This window comes from Primulina eburnea, chromosome 11 (assembly GCF_022965805.1).
Source record: "Primulina eburnea isolate SZY01 chromosome 11, ASM2296580v1, whole genome shotgun sequence".
Classification (NCBI taxonomy): Eukaryota; Viridiplantae; Streptophyta; class Magnoliopsida; order Lamiales; family Gesneriaceae; genus Primulina; species Primulina eburnea.
The window spans coordinates 3031982-3048351 of record NC_133111.1 but is presented as its reverse complement, the minus strand read 5'-3'; the positions used below and the strand labels follow the sequence as shown (position 1 = coordinate 3048351).

Here is a 16370-nt window from a genome sequence, read left to right as displayed (position 1 = left end):
ATTACCAACTAGGTGAAAAAGATTCAAACTAAAAAGAATTACTCATGGAAAGAGAAAACGATCAATCTTGTTAATTGATATAATTAAGAAAAGATCAGCCTTAAAAAAAACTGATTTTATTCTACCAAAGATCATATCTGTTAATTTATAAATAAAAAACTATTTTATTATACGACTATATATTTTTCTTAATACTATGTGATTTAGAACCATATTATTTATTGTTCTTAATACAATATTATAAAATATGTAACGAATTTCTAATACTCAGAAATTGCGGTATTTATTCTAAGGCGAATTTTTAAAAACAAATTCTCCGATGATTTTATATCATTTCCAAATTCGATAACTAATCCAACTCATTTTTCCTTCATATAAAAAGTCACTTATTAAACCTTATCGATAAATATAAATCCTAACTTCGGAGAAATTGACAAAATACAATTTAAAAATGTGTCCTTTTCTAATCTTGAATTTATTGCCTTTCTAATCTTGAATTTATAGCAATAATTTAAAATGAAAGAAACGAGCTGGACAACCAAACACCGATGAAACATTTTAATATTGTCAAACTTGTCGGCTACCACCAACGCCCTTTGTTGTTATAGTTGAAAGATTTGAAAAAACAATTGGCAATTATAATTATAAAAAAATCCCACTCCAAAGGAATTCGAAAAATTAAATTTAATGAGTGCGATATTTCCCAAGTTTGTAAATATTGGTAAAAAGGGAAAGCTAGCTACTTGAAAGATGAATCCCCATCGAGTATGGTTCAATTATTGTGTTGATCATGGTTAAGATGTCACATGATTTGACAGAGTTAATATAAATTATATATATAGATTCGGACAATAATATTCTTCGATATAACTTTTGAAATTGAATAATATATAAGTCTCAATCTTAACATGATATCAGAGCACATACTCATCGTTATGTGTTGGATTGTATATAGTTAGGTCATATGTTAATGGTTCTACGAAATCTTAACATGGTATCAGAGTTCATACTCATTGTTATGTGTTAGAATGTTCATAGTTAGATCACATGTTAATGTCTCCATGTTCCAGTTGTTCATTCTTAAGCGTGAGAGAGGTGTGTCAAGATACCTTACCTCGGTTAGACAGAGTTCATGAGAGTTGCATTTATAAACTTGGACAATCCTCCTCCTTGAACTAGCTTTTGAGATTGAGATAAGTCTAAATCTCAATCTTAACAATAATAAATATTCGATGTTATTAATAATAATATCATATTAACACATTTCATTTAAAAATACAGGTAACCTTGAAATTTGATAGTCTAAATCAAATTTCCTTCAAATTTGAAGAAATTGACAAAACATTTAAAACGGGAACAAAATTTAGCATGTGGTGAAATTGAATCAAGAGATATTCTTAATTTATTGCCACTATTGCTAATCTGATTACAAGTATTAATTCATTTTGTCGTTCCCTAACAATTGACCAAACCTCTCTACAAGGTGGATGTTCTTAAACTTTTTCCTCTCATTAATTTTTTGAAAAAATTCCCTTAATCCATTCGGTGAACTTTTACTCACTCAAGTTTTTGTTTCGTGGATTGATTTTTTCTTAAAAAATTACATTTTGATTATCCCTTTAAATTATCTTGTATTTGTTCTTGTTTGATTTGATTTTATGTTATATAACTTCGACTTATTTTTGGTCTTATTAATTCGGTCTTTTAAAATATGCAGAACAAAATTTGAGACGAGACGGAGATGACTCAGAATTCGAAGAAATCCTTGCTGCCCGATGTGACTCGTTTTTTCAAACCTATGTTTGGCGAGGGCTACTCAGAATATTTGGTAATATAAATTCGTTTAATGTTTTGAATTTTCAATTTTTTTTGGAGGGGATAAATTGGATGTTTCAATTTTGGTGTGTATCTTCATTTTCAAAAGTTGGTCAATTTTTGTTAGTTGTCGTTTATATTTCTGTGAGACGGATCAATCATACCGATAATCACAATAAAAAATAATACTCTTAGCATAAAAAATAATATTTTTTCATAGACGACCCAAATAAGAGATATGTCTCACAGAATACGATTAATTTGAACTTGTTGCATGTAACTATGTTAATAGTACTTGCCTCCACAAATGGGTAAAACATTGAAACACATGGTTGATCAAGAGAGTCATCTCCAAGATGCAACTGGGAAAACATGGCCTATTACAATATCATATGTCAATGGAGTCCTAGCATTCCACAAGGGATGGGATGAATTTTTCTTACAACACGATCTATCGATCGGAGAAATACTGGTGTTCGAGCACATGAAGGGATCGTCGTGCTTTTCTGTGAAAATATATGGTACACATGCATGTGAAATACTCGATTTCGACGAAGAAATATGTGAGACGGATGAAGATGTTGGCGAAGATATATCATCCCAAAGTGAAACAAGTGAGGTGATTTCCCAAGGGGAATGTAGCGTTGGAACGATTGAGAACGATGGAGGTATATTTTAATATTTATTATTTATTTTTCAAAGTCTATTATTATTACAACTTAATTGATATGTTTTGAATTTGATTGGCAAAACTGATGTTTTTTTAAGTAAAATTGATGCCATTCTTCTATCTTATTCTGTTAGTTTAGGTACATACGTGAAGATTCAATTTACCAAGCACGGATGCTCGCTTACGTAGAGCGTATGTGCTTCGTAAGCACGGATTGTAGTATGTGTAAATATTTTTTTTTGAATTATTTTTGAAATAAATATTCATTTTTAAGTTAATTATAAAAAAACCCTGGTGTGTGTATCAGAGAAATAATACCAAAATTTTCTATATACACGAGAAATTACTTCTCACATACTCAACACACGATGCAAATTTTCATTAAAATGTGAGAGATCTACCTCATCTATTATGTTGAGGCATAGGAAGAATGACTCTTGCTATGTCAAATCCTCAAAAATAAAACCTCAAATTTTGTCTCATTCTGTTATCATTTAAAGTTAATTTCGTGCAGGTCCAAACCATTTTTTTTCCTACAGCTCAACGCCTTTTGCTATTTGTTTTCAAGTAGTCTTAAATCGCTTGTCAGCTCTTTTTCAGTATTGTTCTTGACAACTTTGCTTTTTTCTAACCACCGATTTGGTTTTCCCTCTCCAGTAATTCGTTATAGGCTTACGGAGCTAAAACGAACATCTTGAAGATTCGGGGACCAAATTTCAGACTTAATGGTTCTTGTCATTCTGCATTTGAATTGTGTAATACACATGTAGACATTCAGCTTCCTTTTCTTGATTGGATTTTCACATGTCGGGTTATTTGGAACACAATGAAATCTACCTGAATTCGGAGCTTATATTCCCATTCAGATTTAAATTCCGAGCTTCAAATTCTACTCAGAATGTTCAAACTTGATAAATTGTTCATCCCAATTTGAGTTTTGACGTTTTATTGACCAACCTATCGCTACTCACGACGAATCCCTTCTTTATCCGAACACATGGTCAGGCACACTAGAGCTAACTCACCATAAAAATTTAGACCTCCACTTGTAAAAGAGTACCCGACACCCCTAACCTAAGGTTCCAGACTAGAATAAGTTATGTACTAGATCAGAATGGCTTCTAAAATCTACAGCCCCTTTGCCCACAATTTACCCCAGAGACTTATCATAAGTTCAAATCCAATATGTAGGCATAGTCTTGCCGTGCAATGGATTCTCGGCAACTTTGGCAAGCGAGAGTTTAAAAAACGTGAATGTAAAATGGTTAATTAGTCAGATTTGTCAATATTTTTGCTTACAAGGCTAAAATAATCCTATGATTAATCGATAAGACTTCGTAATCTCCCGTTAATGATTGAGATATCAATACTATATCAATTATGAATATACACCGACGGCAGATTGAATGTCAAAATCTTGAGAATCCATACAAATATAGTTTTGAATAAAACCGACGTAAGAGTAAGCTGGGAAATCAAATCAAACCCAGTCAAATGGGCACTAACTCAAGAGGTTGATTGATTTTCTTTCCATGTCATGTCAAGAGACGAACTGGGAAAAATTGAAGAGAAAATTTTGTGTGTTTTTTTTATTTTTGGTCGTTTTTTTATTAAGAGAATAGAATGTATACACCGTTTAATCCTCAAATTATTATCCTTAAAATTTTAAATTTATTTTATCAAATAGTTTCTTGACACAAATCAATATATCATAATTGAGTAAGTCTCATGTGAGACTTACGGATCCTAATATGTGAGACGGGTCAACCCTGCACATATTCACAATAAAAGTAATACTCTTAGCATAAAAAATAATATTTTTCATGGATGACCCAAATAAGATATCCGTCTCACATATACGACCCGTGAGACCGTCTCACATAAGTTTTTGTCATTATAATTATAATAAGGAGTTGATTTAAGATTTAGTATATTGTTTTATGACAAAAACTTGTGTGAACGTATTTTATGAGACGAATATCTTATTTGATCATCCATGCATTCCAATTCTATCTTCCCAGATATATAATAAACGTGCCCAAAAAATGATAGTGTTAAATACAAATTAAGGGACGACGATTCTACTGTCGCTGATTTTAAGTCAAAATGAGTATATTTTGGAAGTGGTGCACTTCATCTTTCGATGATTTATAAATAAACTGTGACATCTCAAATCACATCCTTGGACCAACTTTCTCCACCACTATATATGAACGTTATTCTTCTTAATTTTTCCAAAATATTCACCGGACGCAGGCTTTTTATCAACTTTCTTGTCCGTAACATCCCCCACCCCACCCATGTTGGTTCCAAATATTAGAGTCAGAGATAAAATATATTTAAAATTGTTGTTATATTGATTATTATATGTGGGCATGCCAATTGCTCATGGCTCGACAACTATACCATGATTATGTTGCACAAGTGCTAGAATTCGTGCCATGTTTAAGGTGGCCCCAGAAATTCAACAATGATGAACAAGCTATAATATCATATAAATAGTGAGAGATGGAAATATGAAATTCAACCGACAGATTGAAATTATCCCGGATTCACTAATTTGGTTCGACAGATTATGCAACAATATTGAAAATTTGGGTCTATCGGGTTAATTCGATCGTTTTTATAAAAATGGATCACACGCAGACAATGTATATGGATTCGTATGTACTTAACCCCATGCACATGCTATAAACAACTTTATTCCAAAAAAAATAATAATCATTAAATTTTTTTACTTTAAATATCTCGTTGTCGTCTGGAAATCAAATATTATATATGATAGAGAAAAACATAGAAAAACACCTTGAAAATATATGGATGGTGTTAATGGCGGAGTCATGATTACTAATCTACTTGGAATAAAATTTAAACTATGTAATATTTTAATGTTTGAAATTGAGTCATCCGAACTAATATTCACTACAACAAAAATGGCTTTCCGCAGCGTGCATATGAGCTTTTCGCAGCGCGCATTGCACGCTACAAAGTTACAAGCTGTTAAAAGTTCAAGATTATCCGCGGCATGCATTGTACGCTGTTAATACTATTATTAACGGCGTGCATATGGACGCTGTTAATATAACTTTCCGCAGCGTGCATGCGTACGCTGTTACTAGTCATAAAAAAACAAAATATTAGCGACGGTTTTAGATAAAACCGTCTCCTATCAGCGACGGTTTATAAATTAAAGATCGTCGCTAAAATAGCGACGGAATTAAAAAAAAAGACGGTTAAAACTTTGCGACGGTTATAAAAGCCGTCGCTAAATTTTGTGTAAATATAAAAAAAATTATTTTATAATTTAATAAATTTTAACAAAAAATAAAAATTAAAAAATAAACCAAAAATGGAAACAAAAACAGGTATCTAAATCGAAACTAAAATCATATAAGTATAGAAAAATTTTAAGTGTTGTTAAATAGTGTGGAGGGAATGAAACGGAGATCGGTTTAAATAGATAATTTGCGCTTTGTTGCGACGGTTATTTATTAAACCGTCGCCGATGTCTTTCTATTAGCGACGGTTATCAGTTTACCGTCGCCGATCTACATCGGCGACCGTCGCTAAATGTGGCCTTAAATCGTGTAAGTCGGCGACGGTTATAGATCAACCGTTGGATAATTGTGACCTTAAATCGAAATTCGGACTCATTTTCGGCAGCGTGCTAATAATATGCATGCCGTGAATAATAGTATTAACGGCGTGCGATTAATGTACGCCGTTAATATCTGAACACGAATTTTTTTAAAAAAATGATTTATTTTTAACAGCACACATAAACTTGCACGTCGTTAATAATTCTATTAACGGCGTTCGTTTATTGTGAGCTGTCGTTTATATAATTTATTAACAGCGCACAAAATTGCAAGCTGCAAAATATTACTATCCGCAGCGTGCGTTTAATGCACGCCGTCCATAGTAATATCCGCAGCGTGCTTTTAATGCACGCTGTTCATAGTATCAAGTTACTATCCGCAGCTTGCTTTATATGCACGCCGTCGATAGTACTATCCGCAGCGTGCTTTTAAAGCACGCCGTTAATAGTATCAAGTGTAACACTATTAACGGCGCACAGGTCGGGCAGCCGTGAAAGTCTTTCGCAGCGTGCAACCCTAAAGATTGCTTATTAACTAAACAAAATTATCACAAACCTAATATACACTCTTTTTTATTAACCTTGGTGCTTCCGTCACTCACATATAATGTAATAAATATTATTTTATTGATAGACACAATGGATGAATATTCTGTATATAGAGTAGGTCTCCTTGTGAGACGGTCTAACGAATCTTTATCTGTGAGACGGGTCAACCCTACCGATTTTCACAATAAAAAAGTAATACTCTTAGCATAAAAAAAAATTCATAGATTAACCAAATAAGATATATATCTCACAAAATACGATCCGTGAGAGTATCTCACACAAAACTTTGTCCAGATCTGGGTTGTGTATAATAATATTTGTATTGTTAAAAGTTGGTAAAGTACAAACACTGAGTACAAATCTTGAAGAAGTGACAAAATGCAACGGATAGGTTTCAATCCAAGAAAATGACAGTAAGAAGGAGAAAGCACGTGAATTTCGATGGCATAAAAACCTAACAATATGTCTTATTCTATGAGAAATCAATAAAAAAAAAAATCAAAACTCTATAATAGAAAAGACAAAAAATACAGCCATGGATGGAAACTCATGGAGCGGGAAATGAAAATTAATCTTTAAATATATTAATAATTTTTTTAATACAATTAAAACTACATTAAATTATTTATGCATCAAATAAAATGTTACAAATATATACGTATTCATAAATCTATTATTAAAAAGGCACTTGAATCCCTCCAGCATGTTTGACCAAATTGTATATTAAAAAGGGGAGTTGATGTTACATATACACTGATAGCATCTTGTATTTTATTTCCATTATTATTGGTTTTCTCCATTCTCTTTGGTTTTGTTTATTTTAATATTCGTAACTTAGATTCTTTCGCTTGGGGGTGTGGGGAAATCAGATTCTTGATAACCCTGCGGCCAGACTGTCAAGTTCTGCTTTTGACTTGCCAAAACAATATTATAATCGAAATCTGCCACAGCATATACATTAATATACACAATGTGTGTGTTTGTGTGTGAGTATTTGTGCTTTTGGGTTGTTTGAAGATGTCAATTTTATCCTCGTTCCACGTGGAAAAAGAACAGGGCGCAGATTGGTCTAAAACATGCGCAAGCATTAAACAAAATGGTTTTTTGCAGCGCTGATTATTGTATTATCATTAGAGATTTAACCGAGTTGGAATCAACAAAAAGGACTTGTAATGAAGTTCAAACTTGACAATAAATTACAAAATCCAGGAGGGTTTCTTTTTGGGTGAAAACAACATAATGGGATCGAAATAATTCCAAGAATTACATCTGATCACTTCTTGAAAAATAAACTAACCGGATTCTTGTTTGCGCAAGATCACTCTTAGTTCATGCATCTCTGGACATCCTAGAAGTTAGATTCATCCTGGCTTTCTGAAGGGCATCTAATCAGCTCCAATATGTTAACCACTTCTGCCATGTCGGGTCTGTTCGATGGCACCTGGGACGTGCAGATTAAACCTAGTTTCATCACCGGAATCACCTCATCCACAGGAAACGTCCCCTCCAACCTACTGTCCACACATTCCTCCACTCTGCCTTCTTCTAATGCTCCTCGAACCATATCACATAGCACCACAACATCATCATCCATGTACTCGACAGGCCTCTTGCCGGTCACTATCTCCAAGACCAATATACCGAATCCATAAACATCACATTTTTCGGTTATTTTCACTGTTTTGCAGGCAAACTCCGGCGCCATGTAGCCTAAGGCACTCTGAATCTTGCTGCTCAAAACGTATCGATCCAGCGTAGGTAATAGCCTTGCTAAGCTATAATCCGCAACCTTAGGTTCACCGGAGCCGTCAATTAAGATATTGCTCGACTTTAAGTTGTAGTGGATTGTGTTCTTCAGGTGTAAATGAGCTAACCCTTTCGCTGCGCCAAGAATGATATTGAATCTCACATTCCACGAGAGGTAATTTCCAGCACATGTTTCATGTAGGTGCTTGTACAAATTTCCACCTGAGACAAATTCATATATAAGAAGCTGTAGTGATGGGGTCCAGTAATAACCATCGAGTGCCACGAGGTTATCATGACGAATTCTCCCCAACTTCTTCATTTCCCTTTCAAAATCTTCTTGGGATTTGACAAGACTCGAAGCAGTGAGTTTCTTAATGGCGACTGAACGCCCATCTCTAAGAATAGTTCGATAGACCGTGCCAAATCCCCCACGGCCAAGTTCACAATCTTTGTTGAGCAGAGCATGTGTCCCAGTGCTAAAATTGGGGTCTCCCGAAAACATAACAAGTTTTCCAGAATCGCCATCTCCAGTCGGTGAATGGCTAAATTCATTACCACCAGAAAATGTAAGAGCTACAGCCGAATTAGAAGTGGAAGACTGTACACGGAAATTCAGAACAGTTATGGCAACTACACCAATGACTATAGCAGCGGCCGCACTAATGGCAATTAAGGCCGAAATGCTGAGAATTTTCTTCCCATGACGAAAACTTTGGGGGTTGATACCTGGTGCATCGTCCGTAGAATTGGGATTGAGTACGAGCGGTTTAGGAAGGACAGTAGGGCAACTTTTATGGACTGCCGCCCCACAAAGAGATGGATTTCCTGATACTGATGATGGTGCAATGGCGTTGAAGAAACCACCAGCAGGCAGTTCACCTTGTAGTTGGTTCTCGGAAATGTTAAACGACTGCAAGCGAACAAGATTTGCCAGCTGCTTTGGTAGTGTTCCTGTCAGCTTGTTGAACGAAAAATCTACAATTTGAAGGTAGCTAAGCTTGGCAAGAGATGCGGGAACTGATCCCGTTATTTCATTATGAGCAAGAGACCTGTCAAAACTCAGCAAAATTCAAAAGGAACTCCTGTTAGAATGGTAGAGCCTGAACAACTTGGCAATTAAGGGGTTTTGAATCAAGATTTTTCGCCAAGAAAAATTCTTCAGAATAAGTTATTTCAGGGATGGGATGCTCTAAACTCTAAAGATATCATCCTACAGTAATCACAAACTAAATAACAGTCTAAGATTGTACAGTGATCTATATAATTTTCAACCACCATAGTAGGACGAAAACAACCACTGAAAAATGTTCTCCTTCACAACTATGAAATATCTTTAGCTAGTAACAAGATGAATAGAGTGGCTTAAATCAGAGACAATTAACCACAAATACCGAAAAAAGCCACAATATTGACAAGTTGCACGATAAATGAAGTCAAATCACATGACAAGCATAAAACTTACAAAATCATCAGGGAAGAGCAATCCTCAATTGTCGAAGGGATGTTTCCACCAAACAAGTTCCTCTCCAGTCTCAATTCATTTAGAGAGATGGCTCCTCCAATTTCAGATGGAATGCTGCCATTTAACTGATTCTCGCTGAAATCAAGAACTCTTAAGGTCTTCAACAGTGCAATATCTGCAGGTATGCTGCCCGTGAATGAGTTACTTGCCATATTCAAGAACTGCAAGCTGCTAAAATCCCCAACAGAAGATGGAATTACACCAGATAACTTATTCATGGGACACATCCAAAATCAAGAGCTTTTTACGAGAGTTTTCGGTTGAAGAATTGATGGCATTATCAATGCTGCCACTTATTTGTTATCTGACAAGACAACTTTCTCCAAACCAATATTGAATATCCAAGAAGGAAGATTTCCTATCAAATAATTATGACTGACATCAAACACCAGAAGGTTTACAAAACTGCTCATGGATTCGGGCAAGCTTCCCGTGAGGGCATTGCTGGATACATTGAGAATCTTCAACGACTGCAGCTTCCCAATTGAAACGGGGACTTGACCGCTAAACCTATTGGCAGAAAGATCAAGGGTCTCGAGGCTTCTCATTTCTCCTATCCATTTGGGCACCTCTCCCACAAATCCATTTTTGTGTAGAACTAAACTATTGCACAAAGCAAGATTCTGCATTGTGCTTGGAAGCCATCCAGAAAGCGAATTTTCGCTCAAATCGATTAACCTCAAAAGCAAACAATTCCCGATTTCATGAGGGACTTCACCGGTAAACTGATTCTTACGTAAATTTAATGCCCTCAAATTGTTCGAACCTTCTATGAGCTTTGGAATTTTACCCTCTAACATATTATCAGACAAATCAAGAGACCTAAGCCCTGGCAACGACCAGAGCCCAGAAGCCAACACCCCCGAAAACTGATTACCCGAAAATTTGAGGGAAGCAAGCATAGAACATGAGCTTAAACTCTCAGGAATACTGCCTGAAAACTTGTTATGAGCCAAGGAAACGGATCGCAATGACCCACATTGGCTAAAGAAATCACTTGGAATCAAACCAGAGAAGCCATTATCACTCAAATCCAAGACCCTAAGATCAGGAAGCTGAGCAAGGCTGAGGCTTAATATACCTGTAAGATTGTTTCTAGCAAGCGATAGCTTTCGAAGAAACTGAAGTCGGAGCAGGCCTCTGCCTAACCTTCCTGAGAGCTCACAGCCATCAAGAACAAGGTCAGACACTCTATTGGATCTGGGGTTACATTTTACGCCATTCCACCTACAAGGGGTATTGTCATCTTCGTTCCAAGAACTTAGTTTGCCATCAGGATCCTTGACATCAGCCTTGAACACGATTAAGCCCAGAACATCGTCATTTAAAGAGGGGCTAAAAGATGTAACCAAAAATGGAGAAAAATAAACGAGAGAGAAAACAACGAGCAAATTTCTCATCTTCAAGAAACTGCCACGATGCTCATATAAGGTTAAGACATTGTGAAGCCTGATGGAACCCAATGAGGACGAATCCTTGTTCACTCGAAAACGGAGCTCGACGACTGAAGGGAGAAATAACCAGGCGTAAGCCGAGTCTGACAAGTAGCTGAAACGACTGATGATTCTTAAAAAATTCCTCTAATTCTTCAAGACACAAACTATACTGCCTAAACACCATTAAAAAACTTATAAAAAAATTCAACGCATGTACATACAAAGATTTGCGATTGCAACGACTTTAACGGCTAGAAATTGAGACCTGAGGAAAAACACGAGAGAACCCAGAAAATAATTAAAAATTTCCAAATGAGCTGGACCAGAAGAGAATGAAAAATGGGAAATGGAGGTCAGACTTCGGAAGAAAGAGTGAGAGTAAAGTAGCAGGCAGCAAAACAGAAGCAATTTCGATCTCAAGAGAAGGGAAATGAGCTCAGTAATGTGGCAAGCTTCACCGGAATATTCTTCATGAAAGGTGAATGGCACGTGGGTTAACTTTAATGGCGTGCATAACAGCCAAATCCGTCGGGAAAAGAGCAGAGAATGGGCGTTTCCGGCGACAGGAGAGTCAGTAAAGCATTTAAAGCACTTGCTTTCCTCTCAAATTTTTTTATTCCTCTGATTTTACGACTAAAATAAATAAGGAGAGGGAAACAAAAGGGATCAAAATATAATTATTTTATACTGATTTATTTGTAAGACCAATTCTTCAATTTTTATCAACAAAATAAGTTGATTAAGATTTATATTTTTGACATAAAAAATAAGATAAAAATTTGTGTGAGACAGTCTCATCGATCATATTTTATAAGACATATCTCTTATTTAGATCATCAATGAAAAAATATTACTTTTTATTGTGAATATAAGTAGTATTGACTCGTCTCACATATAAAGATTAGTGAGACCAGTCTCACAAGAAACATACTCAAAAAATAATATTTTTTTACGAACTAACTCATTTAATAAGAACTCAATCTCACAATATTGATTCATGTGACGACGTTACTATAGTTTACATGTTTATTACCATAATATACATTTGCACAAAGACTTTATAGCATACTCATGAATCAAATATAACCTTTATTGTTAGTTTTTTTTTCTTTGACAACCAGGTATATCATAAATATCTAAATCTAAACTTTCTTGTTTTTTGAAGATGTCATTTATTTAAATCTCAAACAAGAACTTTTGCATAAATGACAATGATACCTTGCCCACCAACCTTCATGTGGCACTTTAATGGCTTAGATATGGCAAAATCATACATGACATTTTTATGAACGGAAAAATGGGGAACTAATTAATTATTTCTATAGCGCAATTAACTGAAATTTTTCATGCCTTGCCTTGTACTCAACTCTCACAAAAAATAATTTTTTTTACAAAAAAAAATCTATCTATTTATTTCATATATATGTGTAATATAAAGTATACACAAATTTGTGGAAAAATCAAAATCTAAAACTAGGAAAAGTTGGTGGAGGAATAAATAGAGTGGGTGGTGGCAATAAAGAAGGTGGGAGTGATGCATAAATGTGAGCAGGGAGGAGGGGCACAGAATATTGCAGGTGGGTTGGAGAGGGACTCTATCTTTGCCTTTAAAGCTTTTCTTGTAGAAAAAAAAACCTAAAACAAAACTTTCGATTTGAACTCTTGTAAATTAGGAAATAAGTTCGTGTTAATTTTTAGTATAATTTGGATTTAAATTAAAAATAAGTAATAAAACTACATTAAACGCGTGCAATTTTTAACTAGTTCATAGTAATTTACGTGCATCAAAATGGCAAGAACACACGATATGTATAGATGAAAGAAATGTTGCACGGTGTAACATACTAAATTACGGTTTACATTATACAATATGATGTTATTCCAAATATTCTATATGATTTGTAAATAATTAATCATGAACTCGCGGATTTAATCCGTAATCACATACTATATAAAAGTAATACTTCTAAAAGTATATTTTTCATTCCAAAATATTCCACTACGTGAGACGTTCCACATTGTAAAAATAATATAAGGAAACAAACACGTGACTAGGAAATTGTACGGAATTGATATTTTAGAACAAATTGTGTGTGGTATATTTTGTGTCCATGTAATAAGTTTTCAATGTATACAAGGCAATATGAAGCACGGGGCAGGGTGTACCGTCGAAACGGAAAAAAACACAAACCCACTAAAGCGAGGAAATGATGAATGGTAAATATTTGCGTGATACAGTCTCATGGTTTGTATTTTGTGATACGGATATCTTATTTGGATCATTCATGAAAAAATATTACTTTTTATGACAAGAATATTAATTTTTATTGTGAATATCGTTATGGTTGACATGTCTCAGAAATAAAGATTCGTGAGACTGTCTCATGATTAAAACTGAAAAGAGATTAATTTATTTTCGTTTCTTTAATTGACTCTCACCCTAAAAAAAGTTAAATTATTTTAACTATGTAGTTAATATTTTGTTGACATCTTAAGAAAAAATAGATGACAACTTTGTATATGATGACGAAAATATCTTACCGTGACTAAAGGAAAATGAATAAAATCATTAGCATTTATTTGATAATTGTTTTACATATGTATCCCGTGTACGTCACTCGTTAGTATAAATAATAAATGTATATATACGGGTAAGTCGAATGAGATTAGGGACTACAATTTTCCTGCGGGTCCACAAATTGGGGCGGGTTTGAGGATTTTTCAAATCCACGAGAGAAGTCAGAGACGAATATGACAATGTTATCTCTATCTTCGAACCCATCTCGGGATCTCTGATAATAATATCATTACTACTACTAATAATAATGCTTTTTCCTAATAATTGACAAAAAAAAAAAAATTTCAATTCATAACAATCAAATATCGTTCATGAACCAACTCGTCACCGCATTATAATTATATAGTTTCATATTTTTTGTTTATTAAAACCGCGAATTACAAAAGTTTATATTGTTTAAGAAGGCAAAAACTTGTGTGAGACGGTCTCACAGGTCGAATTTGTGATACGGATCTCTTATTTGGGTCATTCAAAAAAAGTATTATTTTTTATACCTAAAGTATTACTTTTTATTGTGAATATAGGTAGAGTTGACCCGTCTCACAAATTAGTATCCGTGAGACGGTCTCACATGAGACTCACTCGTTTAAGAAATATTAATATTTTGTATATGTAACTGGATTATTGTACCAATTTTAAAATTTGAAGATTTCTTTGTTTAATTCAACCGATATTTGAAACAGTGATGCATATACTGATTCAACTCACATCAGATCGGAGATGGTGATGACAAATTCGGATACCTCATTACCATCTATTAGATGATTATTTGAGGTGGCGATGAAGATTATGATGAAAATTTAACGGGCTTAATCTCTGCGTAAATTAAATAAGAATTACTTTGTTTAGTCTATGATACACCTCGAGTGTTTTACGTCGTATTGCAATATCATTAGATCATGTGAATCTCTCACATGTGAATCTCTCACATTTTTATTGAACTTTATGCATATATTAACGATTCAATGACTAATATCTGACCGAGTGTTTTATAAAATAATATGAAATATTTTATTAGAAAAAATCGAAGATCGAGACAGGTCAATTGATTATTTTTTGGGGTTAGTTCGATTATGGGTGTGCCCCACTATATGAGTGGTTGAGATTCCACTTTATGGGGAAAAAAAAATAAAAAAAAAATAATTTTTTCTGGCCCTTGGATGTACCCCTGCAGACACTGCCTGTAGGGGTAGGATGAAATAATCCATTTTTTGGCTCCATCCCTTTGCACGTGTCTCTCACAACATGTCAATATGGTTCGAAATTGGTATACCCGGAATCTCGGTATCCCGATAAACTGGGTAAATGTGATTTAGCCGTCTTTGAAAACCCGAAAAAACACGTACTCTTCTCTACGAATAGGACAAATATGACCAACTTTAAAAAACACCGGGTTTGAAAAATAGTTCTATCCTATTTTTTTTGCATACGTCACAATGATGTAATTATAATTTGGCCCCACAAATCTGTTGCATGAAGCCACTTCTTCAACTTGGTTTTTAAGACAAAACAATCTTCTCTTGCTTTTAAAAAAATACAAAACAAAAAAACTTCTTATACATATTTCGGCATACACCTATCGATGTACTTACACACACGTATTTATCGAGTAGCTATGAGATATTAGACCGCGTCACATATCTTTCTTCATGCATCGGATCGACTTGATTATATTTAAAGTGAAAGTGATATTATTATTATACAAATTGTTTTTCATTAATCAGATCAGATTGAATATTTATCTCACAAAATTCACATACGATCCAATATCACAAAAATTTCATTGTTACTTATTTATTTGTGTAGAGGGCTGAGCTAACCACTAAATGCCCATGTTGCATTACATCTTTCAAATTTGCATGTGGCTTCATCATGATGTTTGAATATTTCATCATATTGGTAGTAATGGGAAATCTTTTGATTTCTTTAACATGAAGAAAATCATGATGACAGATGTTTCTTAAAAAATGATGATAGAAAAAAATAAATATATATATATATATATATATGTATATATATATATATATATATATACATATATACATATATATATATATAAAACACACACACACACAATCAAGAAATTAAAGCCATAGTAACCTAAAATAAATGTACAAAATTTGTGTGAGACGGTCTCACTGATCGTATTTGTGAGACGGATTTCTTATTTAGGTTATCCATGAAAAAATATTATTTTTTATTGTGAATATGAGTAGGGTTAACCCGTCTCACAGATTAAGATCCGTGAGACGGTCTCACATGAGACTAACTCAAAATAAAAAGCTTAGATCGAGTATCACACTTTCTCACATTCTAAAACCGTGGGAATTAGTATAATTTTCATTATTATAATGTATTTGGATTCTTTTGGGAGTATTTTTTTCTCTCTTTCATTTATTTTTTTATTATATAAATTATATATATTTAAAATAAAAAATTAATAAGCATCAATT

General features: G+C 34.0%; 2 protein-coding genes across 2 annotated transcripts; one reads left to right on the top strand and one right to left on the bottom strand.

Moving 5' to 3' along the window:
- Positions 1–1568: 1568 nt before the first annotated feature.
- On the top strand, positions 1569–3672 carry LOC140804164 (B3 domain-containing protein Os02g0598200-like). Its single transcript, XM_073160001.1, has 3 exons — positions 1569–1828; positions 2108–2483; positions 3143–3672. Exons 1-3 carry the CDS (start codon positions 1742–1744, stop codon positions 3181–3183), a joined length of 504 nt encoding a protein of 167 aa, XP_073016102.1. The 5' UTR covers positions 1569–1741; the 3' UTR covers positions 3184–3672.
- Positions 3673–7779: 4107 nt separating this feature from the next.
- On the bottom strand, positions 7780–11979 carry LOC140804156 (probable LRR receptor-like serine/threonine-protein kinase IRK). The gene is given in 4 exon segments (XM_073159988.1): positions 7780–9430; positions 9844–10118; positions 10120–10202; positions 10205–11979. Coding segments are annotated over 4 exon segments (2907 nt in total). The 5' UTR covers positions 11304–11979; the 3' UTR covers positions 7780–7980.
- Between the last annotated feature and the right edge of the window lie 4391 nt (positions 11980–16370).